General features: G+C 34.4%; 2 protein-coding genes across 2 annotated transcripts in view; one reads left to right on the forward strand and one right to left on the reverse strand.

Annotated features, from left to right (window-relative positions):
* The first annotated feature begins 1 nt into the window (after window position 1).
* Window positions 2-1,542, forward strand: LOC145287944 (beta-alanyl-dopamine/carcinine hydrolase-like). The gene has a single exon (XM_080135901.1). The coding sequence runs from the start codon at window positions 278-280 to the stop codon at window positions 1,310-1,312; it is 1,035 nt and encodes a 344-aa protein (XP_079992027.1). The 5' UTR covers window positions 2-277; the 3' UTR covers window positions 1,313-1,542.
* Window positions 1,543-6,116: 4,574 nt separating this feature from the next.
* Window positions 6,117-21,039, reverse strand: part of LOC145287945 (palmitoyl-protein thioesterase 1-like) — a 64,343-nt gene continuing 49,420 nt past the window's right edge. Inside the window, exons 9-10 of the mRNA XM_080135902.1 lie at window positions 15,260-15,331; window positions 6,117-8,273 (exon numbers count right to left, since the gene is read on the reverse strand). Of these exons, the coding sequence (XP_079992028.1) occupies window positions 8,148-8,273; window positions 15,260-15,331 (198 nt within the window). The 3' untranslated portion in view covers window positions 6,117-8,147. The remainder of the gene's footprint in view (window positions 8,274-15,259; window positions 15,332-21,039) is intronic.

Raw genomic sequence — 21,039 nt, forward strand, 5'->3', positions numbered from 1 at the left:
AGAGAGAGAGATACTAGGCCAGTCAGAGAAAGAAATGTTTATACTTTATTTTTTACTAAAATTTTGTTTGTTTTATTTTATAGATTTTTTTACAAGATTAAAAGATGGACTTCAAATTTTGTGATAAATTGATTGAATATCCTTGGATGAATTGACAAGATTTTCAAACCCTCAACTGCCGATCATTATCACGGCTGGCACTCACTACGATGTTGCTTATACAATCGGACATCAATTTAGTCAGCAGATTCGAAAGTTCTGCAGCAACTTTCCAGAAATGAAATCTGTCCTTCTGCCTTATTATGACTGTCGAGAAGGAAGAGACGTATTTGATGGCTTCCTTCGTTCATGTACGACAGTTTTTCCTCAGTATGTTGAGGAAATCCGAGGGATGTCATTGGGATCAGGAGTACCGTTTGAGAAACTCTTCTTACTAAACTGTCTTAATGAAATGGTCATTCTTGGAAAAGATACAACCAAATTTGAAGACAAAGTCGCCGGCTGCACAACTATTTATATCAATCAACCTAATCTGAAAATATTGGCACATAATGAAGACCACAGTCCATATATGCAAGCTTATGCATATATGGCTGCATTAAAAATTGATGATGCCAGCGTGGCAAAGAATGCTGTACAAGAAACACAAGAATATATCACAAGCTATTGCTATCCAGGTTTTCTTCCAGGCGGAACTTTTGGTTTTAATCATCATGGAATGGTCTTCACTTGCAATGACCTCTATCCTACTGAAGCGCTCAAAGAATGTATTCCCAGGCGATTTGTTGACAGAAGTTTGCTGAGTGCATCAAGTGCTGCCCAAGCCGTTAACATTTTAGAACGGAATCATCTTGGCATTACTTATGGTGTCTGTATAAATATGGCTTCGACCAAAGATGTAGAAAATATGTGGACTTTAGAAATAGGACCACGGCACCAACATTATCTGCATACGATTCCAACACAGGCAGATCCACTTAAAGACAGCCATTTCATTCATGTGAATGCTTACCAGTTTCTGCAAGTTGATGAGATCGATGCTGTCCATCTAGGAAGTTCGGGCAATCGTTACAAAAATGCGTGTGAGATGCCGACTCCAAAAAATGTCCAAGACGTGTGCAGAATTTTGGGGGATACAGCCAATGAAAAATATCCCATCTTTCGTTCCCCGAGACCTACTGACCGATCGCAGACTTTAGCAACTGCAGTTTTCAATATTTTAGAAAACAAGTTGGATATTTATTTGGAAAACCCGAAAGAGAGTAAGGTGCCATCTTTTTATTTGCCGTTGGATATAGTTGGAAAAGCATAAAATGGAAGAATGTGAGCTGCTTAGAAAGATTCACCTCGAAACATTGACTTGTACAACAAAGCATTTGTTAGCCTCAGTTGTTTTTAGTTTTGCCAAAAAGAAATTCCATTTTACATAAAATTCTAATGAACACAAAAATATAAGAAAGATAAAATTTTGTTCATAAATAAATTTTATTTAAGAATATGAATTATTTTTGAGATTGAAGAATAAAATTCTAGTAGAGTTTTCTTTTTTGTTACTTTTCTTTTACTTTTTTTTTCTTTATTAAACTAACATTTTATGATAAATTGAATTTCTCTCAAAACTTCTAAGTATAATGAATCGACTGTGCAATATTTTTCAGATTTAAAAGTTTTTTTTTTTTCATGTAAATCGCTCCAGACAAAGCCTCAGTGTGATACTATATGCTCTCCCACTCAACAAAAAACATCAACCCCAATGCTGTTTCCATGGTCTTCTTTTCTTTTGGACATGTCATTTTCTCTCACATTGGCAGCTACTGAGGGAATGCACATGATTTCACAGATATAAAACTAATAAAACTCAAAAGAAAACAAATTCTGCGTGTGTGACACCATTGCTGGAAACAACCTTCTATTAATTTCTGTTAATTGGTGTCAGCTCATCTCAATCTGCTCCTATCCACAACCTGTATTTGACTGTCTCAAACTGCAAACTGTCCTCAACCATTACAAACCCAAAACTGTCTAAGCTCTCACAAAACTCGTTGCCACTCCTAAAACTAACTCTAAATATATTATCCAGTTATTTGTTCCCCATTACTGCCAAACCTTGATTAACAATCCTATTTCAGATGTCCTTTGTGTGCCTTGATGAATAACTTCCTTTCCATTGTCTTTCCACCAATCCCACTTCTAGATTCGTTCTGGTGATGAACTCATTTCCTCTGTTTTGTTATTGTTTTTTGGATTTGTACAACAAACATTTATAAGCCTCAGTTGTCTTTAGTTTTGACAAAAAAATAATTCCATTTGTTCTGCTTATTTTCTCGTTTTTGTTATAGTTTTTCTTTTTGTTTTTACTTCCTAACTCGGCCCTGTCGGTGGCGCATTAGAATACGCCGACTGCCCCCCTGCAGAGGGTAAAAGTCCCTCAATGGGGGTCCTGGATATGACCTTAAACTATATCCAGTGGTGAGGCCCCAGCTTGTGGGCTTTGGGGAGTGTGGAGCCACCCTTTAATTACCATTGCTCCCAAGTCCACTCTGACCCGGAGTGATAGTACCTGCTAGGGTCCCAAGTATGGGTTAAATAGAAACCCGACGTGAAAACAACAAATATATTCTATTAAAAAAAATTTTTCTTCAAAATCTTTGGATTCGGCATTAAATAACCCGAAAATGGTTGATATGCCGTAAAACAAAAACAACCAACCAACCAACCAACCAACTTCCTAACTCTTTTACTCTGATCCTCGAGTGGTCTCTGGGCCTTGATAAGTGGTGATTCCTATGTAAAAAAAAAACCATCTCATCGGTTGTCTTTAATTTTGAAAAAAGAAAATCTATTTTACCTAAAATTCTCCTGAACATAGAAAATAATGGAAATATGATTTCCTTCAGTCTTTTTCTAAAACACGTTTGAGATTATACTACCCCCCCTCCTGCTTAACAATTACCTTTCATGTTCCCGTTTTCCTGTTATAAAACCCAGATATATAACCTAACACATGCAGTTTTTTTTTTTATTTTTGCTGCTAAGTATTGTTTTGAAGAAATTCTCATAAAAAAAAATATGTTTAGAAAAAAGTGCAGCAACCATCATGCCGAATACGTGGTAAAAAAAATTAGGGGTGTACCATGCATCGTTCATTGGGGATTGAACCCAGAGTGTTCCCCTTACAAGACAGAATCTTAATATTTTTGTGTGGTGACGAGAGATTACTTATGCAAATGAGAATAGTTTTGCATGTCGAATTTTCATTGAAATACGAATACAATTTCTAAACAATCTCAATAGCTTCATCTTCCAGATATACTTTCTCCATATTTGAGTTCTCATTCACCTCCATTGATTTACACTTCTTGAACAGAAACTGGTTATCTTCTCTCAACCTACCGGTACTTTCACCGCACTTCTTATGAACCCAACGCTGACATGTACAGAAACACTTTACTTGTTTCCAACTCCTGTCTCCAAACTGAGCAGTGAAACACTCCTTTCAAGAGGCTTTCCAACACCACAACCACTGATTATCACTTTGGTAAGATTCACAATAAAGAGCAATGTCTTCATCCAGTATTCCAAACCCAGAGAAAAATGAAATGATAAAAATGCCCTTTTAGACGTGTTATTGAACAAAGTAAGCCCTGTTTGATTTTATTTGATTTAAAAAAGGCTGCAGACAAAAATTGCAAACAATATAAATTTTTATAAAAGCAAAATAATAAAATGAATAAATAAAGTATATATAATCATACCCTTTAAATTTATTCAATTATTTATTTTATTATTTTGCTTCATATTTTTTGTTTCCTTTAATGCATTTTTTTTTTTTACAAGGTAGTCACCACTTTTCAAGGCCCAGAAGCCACTTGGGGATAAGGGTTATTGCGTGTACAGTATGTTAGTATTGGAGATTTGATAAAGTGTCATACTTAAGGGGGCGGTTCATCAGGAATTTGTTTATGTTGGACTTGACGACATCAGGTTGTAGTCAGGTGGGAAACAGGCAAACAGAACAGAATTCCACAGGCATGCACTTCTAAGAAAGAAGCTTTGTTTATGGAATCTACGTTTTGGTTGTGGCACAGATAAAGAGTGGGGAAAATTTTTGACAGTGGTTTCAGCTAGACGGGTGTTTATTGTGAAAGTTTGGTGAGGGGGGGACCAGAGATTTGAGCACAGACAAACACTTGCTATGGAAGTAATGATAAAACAGAGACAGGCTCGCAATGTCTCTCCTGTGGGAGAGAGGTTGCAGGGAAGAGAAAAGGGCATCCCCCACTAAGCTTATTTTGTACTCTGTCAAGGCAGGATAGGCTGGTTTTAGCAGTTCCTGCCCAGATGTGGCAGCAGTACTCCATCCTTGGACGTACTTGGCTTTTATATAGATAGAGAATTGCATCGGCAGTGAGATATCTTCTGGAGCGGTAGAAGAATCCTATCATTTTTCCAGCGACCTTGGCAACAGACTTGATGTACGTGTTCCATTTCAGGCCAGGAGCAAAGGTCAAGCCCAGAAGCTTATCAAAACATGGAGCTTCTCCTAGACGAGAGTCATCAATTTCATTAACCTGCAAAATTTATTGTATATTTTGCAAACCTCTTCCCTCTGATTGCATTCTTCAAAACACCATGGAATAAGGTTTTTAGTGTTTATTTGTATTCCTTGTTTGAATAATTAAATTTTGTATACCTTCCTTACAGGTTCATAAGGGTTTTTTGAAAATTTGAATAAATTTTCAATCATAAGCTTTTATATATATATATATGGAAATGTATAAAAAAGAATATTAAAAGTATAAAAGCTTATAACTTTAGTTTATTTGTTTTCAATTTGTGACGTGCAGGAATACAAAATAATATTAGGGAAAAAATTTAAAAACTTTATATATATATATATGAATAAAATTTAACATTATGTACAATCACTTGGTGAAGGCATGTTTATGTCTCCAATGAATGGTTGTACATATTTTTAATTTTTTTCCTCTTTCTGAAGATGAGGTATACCTTGAAAATTCAAAGATCCTAACAACATAATACCATCCTGGTTCAATGCACTACCTTGGTAAATAAATAGTTTATAACTGAAAAATTATTGAAACCTTTCAATAGTCATTATTCTTTTAACTTTTTTTTTCATACCTAATAGTGTTTATTTACAAAACTGCATTATCATAAGCTTCAAACAACTCCTTACTGTGCATAATGCTTCAAGTAAACTCCAACATCCTCCTTACACACACATGCACACACACACACACATATATATATATATATATATATATATATATATATATATATATATATAACATAATACTTTCTTTTTAAACCGTGATGATATCTTTTTTTATAATGTTAAGCTTTATTCAATTCATACGTTTGCAGTTAAATAAATTTCTCTTGTTCAACATATTGTATTTTATTTATAAAAAGAATCAATTAATCATTAAACAAACTATAATTAAAATACATTCATCTAAAAAAACAAAAACAAACCTGATCATCTGATTGAGAGTGTTTGGGTTATTAGATATAAAACAAACCAGGTAGCAGGGTCATTTTCAAAGGGGATGACCGAAGAAAACATGGGATACAGTGATAAAAATAAGCTTGTTTTGATGTGTGTGTAAGGTGTAATCCCTTCGGACAAAACAGGAAACAACTTCATGTAAAGAGCTAAAGAAAAAAGAAAAGAGCACTCACTGATAAATATTATATGGATAACTCCTAACCCAGAAAACAGAAATTCTTCTCCATTTGTTAGAATTGCTCATGGAATATGAGTACTAAAGGCTAAAATAAGGGAAGCAAAAGTTACGAGGCTGCCGAATGTAAACCCAAGGTTCATTTTATACTCTCCACAAAAATAAAGGGACAAATAAAGATCTGGTCAAAGATAGGTTGGTTTGAAAATCAATTTCTGAAAGCCATCCAAGCATGTAAAATGGATGTTGTTGATGATGATGATGATCATCATCACTTTTTGTAAATGCAATTTCAAGTGTTGACAGTAGAAAGAAAAAAAAGAAAAACTGAAATGAAATTTAATAACTTTTTCTTTTACTTCTCTCCTTGTTTTGGGGAGAGAAAAAATAAAAATGAAACCCAGAAAATTAAAACAAATAAAAAACTTTATTAACGTTATGTTATTAATGTTATATATAAACAAAAAAAAAATACAAACAAAATTGTAAAAAAAAATAATTCTTCAAAATTCAAGACTCCTTTTATTCCTGTTCATCAAGGAGTTTAAACAATTTTTAAAATTATTTTTTTATTATTATTTTTCTTCAAATATTTTTAATCTTCAATCTCTCTTTTTACAATGATTTTTACACTCATTTTTGTATGGTTTTGATTTTCTATTTAACTAGCGGCGCTTCCCAGGTGTTTGTAGGTGTGTGTGTTGAGGAGGGGGTAAATCAAAAGAAAATAGGCTGTTTCAATATTTAAAAAAAATGGTGGGGGGTGTGTGTGAATCAAAACAATTAAAAAAAAAACTATGACAAACTTCTTCAGAAAATCTGAAAAAAACAGCGTACATGATGGAAAAAGAAAGAACTGTTTCAATAATAAAAAAAAAAAATCGAGGTGTGCTTGAAGCGGACGATGTTAAGACTTGTTAAAAAAATCGGAGAAAAAAAAAAAAGATATTCTATATCACGATTCCAACTTGCACCCTTTGGATAATGACGTTACTCTTTAACCAACTGAACTAAGAAAGGGTTGCTGAAATTGGGTCGGTTTTTATAATATTTAAACTGATTCAATCCACGACATCATTGGCGCATGCGTATATTGTTATCTTGTCATGAAGGAAGGATTTTTTTGCTACCCTCCCTGTAAAAAAGCGAGCTATTGAGGGTGAAGGAATTAATGTTTCTAGCCAATTTTTCGATAGTTGTCGGCCGAAGGTTCAAACTTGAAAATGATACCTATCCGGCGAAAATCCGTGGCTTCTGTCGAAAGTTTTTGTGAGGCATACAAACACACACACATTTTGCCTTTTATATATATAGATTAACCATGATGCACCACTTCTGTTCAGATTCTAAGGTAACAGAATGTACAACACATTGCAAAGAAGAGACAAGAAAAAAAAAATGTCTAAAATATATTAATTCATTCTTCAGAACTTCCCAGATGAGGATTGATAATTGGATCCATGATGCAACCAGTTCTAAGTGACAGTCTTTCAGGAGGTTGAAGGTTCAATCCTCACTAATAGTAATAATAACTAAGAATAAAATTGAAATAAAAGTAACTTAACATTTCTACTTGCTCATGACTGATGGAATGAGAACAATTCATCTCCATAGATTAATTAAAGGGTCCAGTTCAAATTTCCATATATGTCCCAGAGTTTGACATGAAGATTCTTTAAGTTTGGAAAGATGCACTGGAAAAAGTTTGGCGGTTACATTAGCTGAAACGTAAAAATGACAACCAAGATAAGAATATTAGTCTGAATAATCTAAACAATGCATATATATTCAAGTTTTTTTAAATTTAAATCATAATATAATGCTCAGTATCAGAGTATATAGAGCATAATCATGATGACACACTGTTCTCATTAGATCACCAAAGTTAAGCATCATTGAGCCTAGTCAGTATATGATGAGTGACCATTTCAGAATACCAGGCACTGTATGTAAGATATCAGCACCTCTCTGCAAGAACTGCAAAAACCTAATGTTATCATCATCTCTCCTGATTGGGATATACATACGACTGGAGATTGTTTGTGAATTTGATATTCTAATGATACCTCCTCCTTGGGAGGAAACCGCTTCAACTTGCCTAAGGTGAGTGCTGCTGGCAATATCAGAGCAGATGAAAAAAAAAGCAGTGCCAACACATAATTCAATACATCATTGTATGATAAGCCAATCTGAACAAACCTTTAACAGAATTTGGAAGTGAGAAGGGGAGGGGTATTAGTTGAGTTTTGTATTAATTTAACAGCTGATTTTCTTTTTTTTTTTACAAAAATATTTTCATAAAAAAAAAGAAAAAGAAATTAACAAATTAGTTCATCACAAATTTGAATTTTGTTTGGATTAAAATTGATTAGTAAATCTATGATGAAAAACAATGCAGAAGGCTGGTTAAAAAAAAATATTGTGAAAAATGAATGCTTTTCATTTCAGAAATTGGCTGACAATGTTTTTGTGAAACCATTCCAGAGTAAAATGAAGATGATCCCCATCGACACTCAGGAAATGAAGACGACCGGTGTCATTAAGTTTTTTCAGACCAATTCGATCCTGTGAGAAGAACAAAAGGAAATATTTCAAAAAAGATTTTAGATCAAAATAAATGTTTTGACCACTTTCATCATAGCTTTAGAAATAATTGCTTTCATTTAAATAACTTTATTCAACTTATTCAAGGTGGTCTGCTGATCAACCAGTGATGTAACATGTTTGAAATCTATCCAATGAATAGGACAGGGTAATCCCCATACTTGTATTGAGTTCTATTTTCTTAATGGAAATTGGTCCAGATACGACATAAAGCCACTTGGTGTAAGTAGGTAAAAAAAATACCACTTTAAAATCAAAAGCTATCCAACAAGTGTTAGATAGATAGATTCTGTCTCCAAAAACAACAATTCTTCCCCCTTTGTCAGAAATATCGCTAATGAAACGTGAGGAGTAAAATCCAAAATAAAGGAAGTAAGAGTTATGCGGCTGCGAAAACTAGACCCAAGGGCCACGTTCTACTCGCATTCTTACTATTTACAAAAATTTTAAAAAGGTGTCCAATACACTGGAGTAAGAGACTGGAAAGGATAAATTTGAAATGGTCATGCAGAATTCTTTAATCCTCTTCAATTTATATGAATCCCCTAAAACCCCCCCCCCCCGAACTTTTGAAGTTTCCATGAAATCACAATTCATTCTGACAATCCTGTTATATTCTCCCGTCTTGGGGAGGCCTCATGTTTTGACAAGCTTCTGGGCTTGACCTTTACTCCTGATCTGAAATGGAACACATACATTAAATCTGTTGCCAAGGCTGCTGGAAAAATGGTGGGATCCTTCTATTCATCCAGTAGATATCTCACTGCTGATGCAATTCTCTATCTATATAAGAGCCAGCTACATCCAAGGATGGAGCACTGTTGCCACATCTCGGCAGGAGCTGCTAGGAAGGACTTGTCCTGCCTTGATAGAGTTCAAAATAGACTTCATAGCCTCATAGGGGATGTCCTTTTCTCTTCCCTGCAACCTCTTTCTTACAGAAGAGATGTTGCGAGTTTGTCTCTGCTTTATTGTTATTTTCATGGTAAGTGCTCGACTGAGCTTCAATCTATGCCCCCCCCTCCTCGCCAAACTTTCACAAGAAACACTAATCTAGCTTAAAACACTATCAATAATTCCCCCCACCCTTTATCTGTGCCTAAACCTAAACGTAGATTCCATGAACAAAGCTTCTTTCTTAGAACTGCACGCCTGTGGAACTGTCTTCCGTTTTCCTGCTTTCCAACTGACTACAATATGGTTGTCTTCAACTCCAACATAAACAGGTTCTTGTTGAGCTGTTCCACTTAAGTTAATAAATTTACTGAATCTCCATTACTAACGATTACTATATTGTCCAATTGACTACTGTACATACTTTAACCCTTATCCTCGAGTGGCCTCTGGGCCTTGATAAGTGGTGATGCCTATGTAAAAAAAAAAAAAAAAAAATTATCATTCAAATTTGTGTATTCACAATTATATAAGATCTTCAAATCTATTAATTTTTTTTAATAAAAATGTTTTGCAAATAAATTTTTACCCAGGGATACCGAGAGCTATACATAGTGCATCAGAGGCACATAAAAAGCTAAAAAGACACAGTAAAATCTTACCCATATCTTCTAAGGATGTAAGTCTAATTTTTCATAATATATATATATATATATATATATATATATATATATATATATATATATATATATACATATATTCTAATGCACATAGAAAATCATGTAGGGGCAGGGGTGTGGGTTCTCTTAACTTCCACTTTTTTTGTTTTTTCTTTTCTGTTTTTATTTCCCAACTATTTCAAGTTAATTACAAGTTCATCCACAATTTTCTTTGTAACTAAATAATTTTAATTTTGTGACAAGGATCAGAGAAATACATTCCTCAGTTGTACATACATTCCACCTGTGAACAAGGATTCTCAGCTCACCTCACTAGAACAAGCTATTATCAGAACATTGATCAGGTGCAGCTTTTTAGGGTCAACCATTCATTCAGGTCATACATTCTTGAATTCTGTTCCTATGAACCTTAGTGCAGGGGAGGTGGAGGATAATGGAATGTGCTCTGACAAACTCATTGAACATATCCCTATCCTGCGACATACATACCCTGACCAATCCGTTTAGCAGCAAAATCTCACCCCTTCACTGTAAAAGTCCCCAGATGTAGGAAAGCCTTCTATTCTAATAGTTTATTCCCTCAGACTGCTGGACTTTGGAATTCCCACCCTGTTTCTTGCTTTCCTGACAGTACTAACATGAAATATAAATGTAAAAAAAATTTTTTTTTTAATTGCATTTATATTGTTATTCTATTGTTATGCAGAAGAAAACATAAAAAATAAAAAAAATTATTTTCTTCATTAGATTTTAAAATTTTTTGTTTTCTTTCTCATCATTCTGGTATCATAATAAATTTTTCGTGGATGGGGAGGGGGGAGGCTCAAAATTTTCTAGGGACTAATTAAAATACAAATTCTTGGTCTCCCAACAGTCATTATATTAAAAAGTTCTCAACATCACTATTTACCTTAGCAATATTTGAACTTCTCAGATGTGTCCTTTCATTATTACGGTCAGTTGCTATCGTGCGACACTTTGAAAAAGCATTTCAATTGCTACACTATCCATTGACCAGTAAGTTAAGCCTAAGTAAAAAATAGCACTTTCTTTGCATTGCAATATATTTTCATATAATATAAGGGTATGATTAAAGAAAATTGGAAGGTTCTACTTATTGACAGTGGCGATAGAAACTGACCAATCAAATAGAGCCATGTTCTGCTAGCAACCATTAGAAACTGGAATCGCCCCATAAAAACATTGGATCTTTTAGAATTCCTGCACATAATTTTTTGTGTCCACACGAGAAAAATCTTTGCTCTTTGTCTTCAAACTTTTAAAGTTTAAGACTAATACAGATCAGCTACACATCAAAAACTCTTTTTCATGTCCGGGACTTATACAGATTAGCTACCTGTCAGAGACTCTTCCGAAATTAAGCATGGCTTTCAATTCATCACATTGGTTTGTATGCTTAAGGTAGAAATAGAATTTGCTGTGGTCTGTTATGATTAAGGTAGGAATAGAATTGGCTTTGGTCTGTCATGATTATGGTAGAAATAGAATTGGCTTTGATCTATTATGCTTAAGTAAAAAAATATAATTTTTAGATAGGTTCACACTCTCTATAACACATTCTGTCTGTTCATTATGCCAATTACGTTTTTAATAGTATTTTGAACTCTAAATGTTTATATTAAATGTTAAGAATTTTTTTTCTTAGACAAATGCCCTATTCAACTTCAATTTAGATTTCATAGTTTTTCTTTCGGCACTTATACAGTGTAATGAAGACATTAAAAAATGAAAATATCGAAAAAAAAGTTTATATTGTACGTATCTGTTATGGGACGAAGTTCTCCGAAAAAAAAAAATTGACTTAATTTCATCAAGTAGTTTTTTTTTACAGCGAAAAAACAATTTGTTATGATACCGAGCAAAAGGTTTGATTTTTAGGAAGAGAAGATAGTATTAATGATGAGGAGGGAGTGTCGACGCTTTAAACTGATTTATCTCCCCATGGCATGTTCAAAAAATTCAAAGATGGTTACCTTCAATGTGCTGTCATAAAAACACGTTTTTCTGCTGTAAAAAAACCAAAAAAAAACAAAAAAAACTACTCGATTAAAGTAGGTGAAATTTTTTTTTGAGATCTTCAGTCCAAAACGTATACGTAAAATATAACCTTTTTTTTTATATTTTCATTTTTTAATGTCTTGATTAAACTGTACAAGTACCTTTCTTTTCAAATAAATTTTTAATACAAAACATATTTGAACATTTTGGGATGTTTTTTTTAAATGTTTTAGCTTTGTTGATAAAGAAATGTAGTTTTCTTATGTTATTTATTATTTGTTTTAACTTATTTTTTTTTTTTGAATGTAATTCATTAAAAGCAGAAGCGACTTATTAAGTGTTATTGACAGGTATGAATATCAGCTTGTGTAAGCTTACTGCACAGGCCACAACCGTCCACTCATCATGTTGGTCTGATGTCGGTGCTCAGTTTCTACACTAGTCACAGTCACAGTTGTAATAGAACTATAATAAAATTACAACACCAATTTAAAATGAGTAACAAAGTATTTTTTTGAAAGATGTTATGCTGATACTCGTTTTTCGTTTGTGGCATTATATTTCAGTGCCATGGTTGTTAACACACTCTTCAGCATGGCCGGGTTTTGATTTGGCCATAAGCGCAGAGATACACAGAAATTCAGCCCCATAATTCCCTTTCTTGATCGGCCTCTTTTTTTGTCTGGACAGCATGAGGTGAGCACATATTTTTCTGTTCCTCTGAAAATGAGAGGAGGAGGACCTCCCCTCTCATCATTAGTTAGGTTAGTTTAATTTTGAAGGTTATCAATTGTAAATTGTCTTTATATATTGTATACATTTGTAGAATAAATAGTTAATTGTATTTCTCAAATATTACGATTGTGTCGTGTTGTGTGTTTTCTTGTGTCTGCCATTAAAATGTCTCCATGAAACAACGAAGCGGTCCGGAGGATGAAGAAAGATTCCAATCCGAATGCCACCAGGGTGAAGATGTCATCTTGAGAGAATGAAGAAGCCACACACCCACATCCAACATCTCAGGTATGCTTTTCTTCTCGATACACATACATGGGACCGTTTCTAAGACATTTAGTGTAACATGTGATGCCGGTCGCATGCCAGTGACTGGCTGATTGTGTTATATGTTAACTTAGATCCCATCTTGCTTGAAAAGGTACACAGACCATAACTGACCGTGTGATGTCCAGAAATACATATAATGGTTCCCTGCCTGTCTGCTATAATATATATATATATATATATATATATATATATATTAGTGTCGGGACGATTAATTGGAATCGGAATCGGGAATCGAAAAAATCAGAACTTTTTGGGGTATCGGAATCAGTATTGAAAAAAATTGTATTTATTTTCCAATGCCAAACCGATTCCTTTAATTATCTCTCTTTTTTATTTGATTTTGTTTAAAGCAAAATCTGCATCTGGTAGTAATTATTTAATGCTAAATATTTATTGCTTTTAAACTACCAGTCAAACGAAAATCTACAACCACAAGTGTATTTTCACATTTGAGAACATATATGCAAACTTAACATATGTTTTTATGGTAATCGTAAAAAAATAACACCTTTACAGTAAATATTTGAAGATTTATAAAGAATCAGAATCGGTAATTATATCGGAAAAGGGAATTTAGTAAGGAATCAGTAATTGCATCGGAATCGAGAAAAATATTGGAATCGTCCCATCATTAATATATATATGTATATTGTTATATAATTATAGGGAAGGTTTAAAGTTTTTATAGAATATTTAAAAGTTGAGCACGCATCATCCGTATTTGTTATTTTGTGCTTGTTTTGTAACTTGTCAGCGAGGAAGTTTGAAAATGAGGGAATAACGAGATATACACAGAGAGAGAGAGAGAGAATGGGTAGATATGAACAGAAAGGGATGGTCAGCCCCAACTATTAATGAACCACGGCGAAAATTCCCCTTTGCTGACACCGCAGTAAACACACCCGGATAAGACCCCTCCCCTCTCCTCTGCCATGCGCAGTGGAGGAAAAGGAAATGGATCTTTTGGAGCCTTCTTCCTCTTTGGGGTCCGACCAGCGACGGAGCTAGACATATGCTGCGTGGCTCCCACCAACGAAGGAAACTACAAGAATTTTCTGTGGATGATACTTATGCAACAGCAACACGGAAGAAGAATTGCGTCCGAAATGAGAAACAAACAAAACAAGATAGTATACTAAACGCGCGTACAGAATAAAGTCGGCGAACAGGTAAGCTACCGTTTTTCTATTTTCTCTCTCTCTTTTACCCTCATCCGTCCATGCTGAACTTGATGTAATGAACATCTTCTTTGCTTTATAAAATACAGATGATGTTCTCTACTCAACTCCATTAATTACAGAAGAGAACAGAATTCCCTTCCCAAACGGTCCTTCATTTTTTTTGCTATTTTATTCTATATGTTTTTATTTTATTTTATTTTCTCAACCCCCTCCCCATTCTTTAGCTAATATTAGTCCTTAAATAAAATTTATAAAATTTCATTTTGCGTTCGTCTTGTTATTTCATGAGTCCTGCTGTCCTATATATATATTTTATCGGTGTCCTGAGACAAGATATTCCATCCCCTTCCATTCACCTCTTTTCGTCATTTTTTTTGTCTTATTATTTTTTTCTATTGTTGCGCCCATTGGTCCCTTGCCGTTCCCAGCGTATTCCGATGCGTAACAATATACATATATATATATATAGCTGAGGGGAATTAAATTATGCAACTTATCAATTATTACAAAATTTATTGTTCATAAACAAAGAATACAAAATAGAGTGAACTATTTCCTTATTTCATGGAGTTTCAAATATTTGGCTTTTTTCTCCAGAGGAAAATATTAAAAAAAATTTTTTTATAAACTTGCTAGAACATTGCTAGTTAGCACAAAAAGTTGAAAGCTGCAAAGTTTGATAGAGAGAAAATTGAATTCTGGGTGGTCAACTCCAAACTAGAGATATTTCCCATATTTCAGGTGATTTCTCTTTTCTTAGTTTAATATTTCTTAGTTGCAATAAGTCTGTTATTCGCACGCACTGCAAACTTTCAACCCATTAAAAATGCTGTCTAATGTTTGTTTATATGCTACCTTTGCCTATGTGTGACATGCTGCCTCCTGAGGTATTTCACAGGGTTTGGTTATATGGTCACCTGTGGGTTCATTTGTGGATATATAGGAAGGAAATTCTTTTGTAGTTATTCAATTCTATTAAATATTTATTTAATAATTTCTAAACATAAGATGCCAACAAGTAATTAATAAAATATTTAAAAAACAAAAAAAAAAAAAAAAAAAAAAAAAAAGAGAAAGAAAAAACTGTGTTCCAGAGAAAAGAGCTTACCTCTTTATAAAGGGGACTTTCCCAGACTGAATAAGTCTCTTTGCCCTGGCCAGGTTTATAGAATCCAAACCACTGAAAGTATAACAAAACAATTGGATTTGAAATTATGTCGGTCACAGTCAACACTATCAAGAAAAAAAAAAGAAGATTTTTCTTCTTCCAGAAAAACAATTGTCATTGTCAGCTAAATATTCTTTAAATAAATAAAACAAATATGTCTATCCTTTATTTACAACTAGTAGGCCATCCAGCATTGTCTCGTTGTAAAATACACTTGAATATGATATTTATTTATGCAGATTTCATATTTATTATTATAGAGCCAATCCGCTATTGATATTAGCAGGGAGACCAGACGTTGCCCAGAATTGAATGATGATCAACGAATGTTTCACACTCTCATATTTTTATTCTCATCAAAATCGGTAAAATCGCCCATTTTTCAATCAAATCGATTGGTTGCCTGTTTAGTTGGGACCAATTAAAGTGACTTAGTCCAGAACACGTTGTAGTCTACATTGCTCTGTAGAAAAATCTACTGTTGATTTTATAAAATACTTTTTTTTATATATAATGGCTAGAATTAAAGTTTAAAATGAAAAAGTTAAGTATCCTGGTGCAATTATGCTTTAAACAGAAACATTCATTTCTAAGGTGCCCCTATCATATAAAAAAAAAATACTGTTGATTTTATAGATCGGGCTTTTTGGGTTGTGAAGTAATAAAACTTCTCAAATGCACTTGCGATGTTAGATTGTATAAGGTGTTAACTTTGGTCAAAATCGCCTGTTCCTCTTTCATTTGATTATCGATACTTATCGAAGATATTCCGATACAAAACCTATCTCAGAACACTGCCAGGCACATAAAGTATCTGTGTGAAATTTTATATAAATCAGTCCAGCTGTTTTTGATTCCATAGCAAACTCACACACAAAAAGTTCCTTTTATATAATAGTAGATTATACTGTACCCAATAAATAGTAATGATTTCAAAAGAAAATGACATGGGTGCCATCAGCTAGAATCGAAACCAAAACATTTTGCTCTCTAGCCGTAGTCATTACCGTTTGAGCTATCGATAGATGGATAAGAAAACAGTAAAAATGAAGTGACTTTAAACTATTAATGCATATTTGCATATGTGCAGAAGTAACAGGTTTAGTCAACTTACTCCTGACAAGGTCAGCTATTTTTACTGGCTAAAAACCAAATCGAATTCGTTTCATAGGTTCAAATTCATTATATATAAAGTTTTAAGTCTATAGACCAAAATTTCACAGATAAGGTCACTTTTATTTATATATATATATATATATATATATATATATATATATATAAAGTAATGAAATCAAAAGGATGTAGTGTTTACTTGATATACGCAAAGGTAAACTTCAATCTAATATAAATACCAGTATTTATATATAGATAATTTAATCCCAACCGAATAAAAAAGCTGATGAGAAGAATAGTAAGAATAGCATTCTTTGAAACTCCGTGGAATAAGGACTTTGTAAATTGTTTTTTGGAGTATTCAGTCGAACAATAAATTTTGATTGTAAAGTTCAACTTACAGTTGTAATTTTTAATTTTCTTTCTCTTTATATATATATATATATATATATATATATATATATATATATATATATGAGAGAGAGAGAGACTAACATTTTTTCTGTTTCTTTACTAACATTCCTCTAAACATTCTTCACCTTTTGAAACATAATTTTTTTAAAACTCGACTGCTTTAGTCGATGAGGTGACATAATTTTATTTTGGAACAATTCATTTTTAAGATGGGCAAAATCAGAATTGTTTATCAAAACAACATAAGATTAAACACCAATCACTATCTTTGTTGATTGGACAGTTTCATTTTTTAAATGTAGGTGAAAGGTGATAATGTATACACAAACATGAAATGCCTTATATCTATAAGTCCATGATATCAACTGGGAGAAAACATTTGTTAAGAAAGTTGTTAATGACGAAAAATTGAATCTTCAAACTAAAACAGGCTTCTTTAAATAATCTGGTTAATGTTGTTTCGGAATATATATCTGCTTATGAAAGTTTATTTCTAAAACCCTTGTAGGAGTTTGTGACATATTTCCATTCTATGATCGTCCAGCACAAATGTAGATATTAATTATATTATTGAACAGGTACTACACTCTGATCCCAGCTTGGAAGCCAACCAGACAACCACCCAAACAAAACCAATTCGCCTCCTCCCTTGAGACAAATATTCGTCGGTTTAGAAGTAATCTAGATGATATAGAGTCTTACCTCTTAGTAAACTTTCCGGATATCTTAGCATTACGGGAAACAAACTTACACTCCTCAATCCCCTCTAACTACTTTAATATGCCAGGATACCTCCCTCTCTGCCGTAAAGACTTGGATAGATATATGCATAGACTTGGAGTCTATATTCGTAGCACCTTCCCTTAAATAGAGAGCAATGTGTGGAATTGGATGACCAGGCCTTTATGTGTTTTCGACTAGCATTTCATCACTGCATTAGTTACTTATATTTTCTCTACCGTTCTCCCTCAAGACAGAACTGTACCCTAATCTATCATGTCTCTGGTAGTATAGATGCAGCACTCTCCTTAGAGAGTAACACTCAAATACACATGTTTGGTGACTTTCATGTCCACCATAAAAATTGGCTTGATTTCTCAGGTTGCACAGATGCAGCTGGACGCTCTTCTTATAGCTTCTCTATAGTTTATAGAGACAGTCATGTTCCCAACCCGTTTTCCCAGATAGTGACCACCAGCAAGCTTCATGTTTAGACCTATTCCTTACCACAGTATCTAAGGATTGTGTAACTAATGCCCACAGCCGACTCGGAAATGCAGACCACCTAAGTAGACATTGCACTTAAATCCCAACCCAAGGTGAGGAGCCATTGCTCAAAATGACAAGGTACTACAAAAGAGCTGACTGAGAAGTCATCAGAGATGTCCCATAGACCAATATCTTCTCTCTCCCTGCTGAACATTCTATGAGAAAATTGAATGGTGCAAAGCAGGCATTGATACACTACTCACTCCCATGGTCCACTACAGACTGTGCATCTACCATTGCACAAAGACAGCATACACTCTGCTGGTTTGTACATCATAAATCAAATACAAATAGTAAAAAATTTATAGATGCTAGAAATCATTGTAAGAGAGAAATAGCCACAGCCAAAAGAAGGCATGCTGAAATAACCAGGGGACGCATAGAATCAAAAAAGGTAGAAACTCATGATTTCTGGAAAATTTATAATAGTGTAATGAATAAAAGGCAATCAGTAATTCCCCCACTATTCAAAAACCAGAAGGTTGCATGCGCAGCAACCAAAACAAGCGGAACTGCTTGCTCAGCGATTTGCCTCCAACTCCATCCTAAAACCAACAGACAGTGCCCTCCCAAATTTCCCTATGCAGACAGAAGCCACAAAATCACTCCTTCTCATATCTATGATATCATAAAAAACTTAGACACCTCCAAGGCGTGTGGCCCTGATCTCATCCCTGCTTTAGTAATTAAGAAATGCTCAGCTAAGCTAGTTCCTGTACTTTCCAAACTCTACAACAAATGCTTTGCTGAACCTTGCTTCCCTAATAGCTGGAAAATGGCCTCTGTGGTACCAGTGTATAAGAATTCTGGCGAAAGGACCGAACCTCTCAATTACCACCTTGCAAAAGCTAATCTTTTTTTCTGACAAACACTATGGATTTAGGCAATTTCGTTCTACTGCAGATATTTTAACAGTCATCTCTGAACAAATATACCATGCACAATAAGGCGGGTGAAGCCAGGGCTGTAGTCCTCAATATATCCAGGACCTTTAACAAAGTCTGGCATGAAGGGCTGCTAATGAAAATTAAATCATACAGTATAACTGGACGAATACTAAATATAATTCGATCCTTCTTAGACAATAGGACCATCCAGGTTGTTCATCGAAGCAGCATAACGTTAATGCGGGCGTGCCTCAGGAGTCTATCCTTGGACCACTATTATTCCTGATATTCATCAATGACCTCCCTGATAATATTGTGTCCGAGATGGGTATATTTGTTGATACAATGCTCTATAACATACATGAAGGAAGAACGGATGCACACAAATCCAAGACAATGGCAGAATTATTAGAAAATAACCTCCTGACCATAGTGGAATGAGAACATAAATGGATGGTAACATTTAATGCTAGTAAAACTAAGCTGCTCTCCTTTAACAATTACAAGAAGCTTCTCCAACCACCGATATCCATAACAAATAACTCCCTACCTGAGAATTCTTCCTTCAAACTCCTCTGCTTAACATTCACAGAAAATATGAACTGGAACAAATGCATTGAGGACATTGTGAAGGCTGCTGCAAAGAAGGTGAGCTCCCTCTATCGTGCTAGAAAACTACCTCCACCTGAGAGTATCCTATACTTCTACAAGGCCACCATTCGCCCATGCATGGAGTATTGTTGCCATATCCGGACTGGTGCATCTATCACTAGTCTTCCTCTTGGATAGGGTCTAAAAAAAAAGGGTCTTCAATCTAATAGGTCCCACTTTGTCAACTAGGCTCCAACCCCTGTCCCATCACCACAATGTTGCATCCCTGTACTCTGATGAACTCATTGCACTATGACCCCCTCGACACACATATTCCCAACAAACCCGCTTAGCAAGAAAATTACGCTTCTTCACTGTTAAGGTCCCTAAATGTCTGAAAATTTTCTACTCTAATAGTGTGAGAAATTCCACATTCAACCACCATGTTTTTTTAGGCCGCCTACAAGGTTTACTAGCTCGTCTGTGATTGGTTTAAATTTGAATGTGTCATGTGATTTGACTTGGCGCCTTTTTTGTATTCATGCATTTATTTTTCAGTCTGCAGAAAGATTCGGTATGGAATAGACTCATTTCCTGTAGCTGCCACGAAATAAGGGAACTACGTCAATTACTTCTTGATGTATCACCAAACTGTTGGTGAACTAAGGATCACATCTCTACAAGCAGAGACAATTTTATAATGCGGAAATTATCCGAATAACCGGATGGCATTAATGATCATTTCTTCATGGTTTATTCACCAAATAATGGATCTTATCTCAATTCATCTAGAGACCGGCGTGTCTCGCATATGCCTAATTATAGGCGCCAACATTCCAGCCGAATCTACCATGTACATTCATGGATTCTTCCAAAGGAATAATGAACAAACATTCCAACAATAGGAATTCATACTAAAGGCTCCATGCGTATGGGGGCAAATTGGGTCACCGTTTTGCAAAAGGACTTACCAGAACCAAAGAACTTTCATTGCTGTTACATTGTGAATAAATTTGGAGTTTAAAGGTATGACTTTTGTTTGTGGAATTCATTTGCTTCTGTAGGGAGAAAATTGAGTGTGTGGAAAAGAAATTTCTCACAATAGCTTCTTCCCTAGAACGGCTAGACTTTGGAATTCCCTTCCTGTTACCTGCTTCCCTAACTGTACTGATATGCAGAAATTCAAATGCAACATAAACTAACATCTTAATCTTTCCCAAGTAGTAGCCCCTTATGTCCAACTGGCAGTATGCCTTGTTTGGGGTGAAGGTGAATTTAAAAAAAAAAAAAAAAAAAAAAAAAAAAAAAAAGAAGTGTATTTTAGTTTGAGTGTCACTTTTGCTACTGACTTCGCTACCCCCGTCATGAATCGTTTGAATTCTTAGACTTCACGGCAAAATTAACATTTTTAGAGAGAAGAGTCATGAGATGGAAGAATAGGAAGGC

Source organism: Euprymna scolopes, chromosome 11 (genome assembly GCF_053919585.1).
Source record: "Euprymna scolopes isolate OS-2025 chromosome 11, ASM5391958v1, whole genome shotgun sequence".
Taxonomy (NCBI): domain Eukaryota; kingdom Metazoa; phylum Mollusca; class Cephalopoda; order Sepiida; family Sepiolidae; genus Euprymna; species Euprymna scolopes.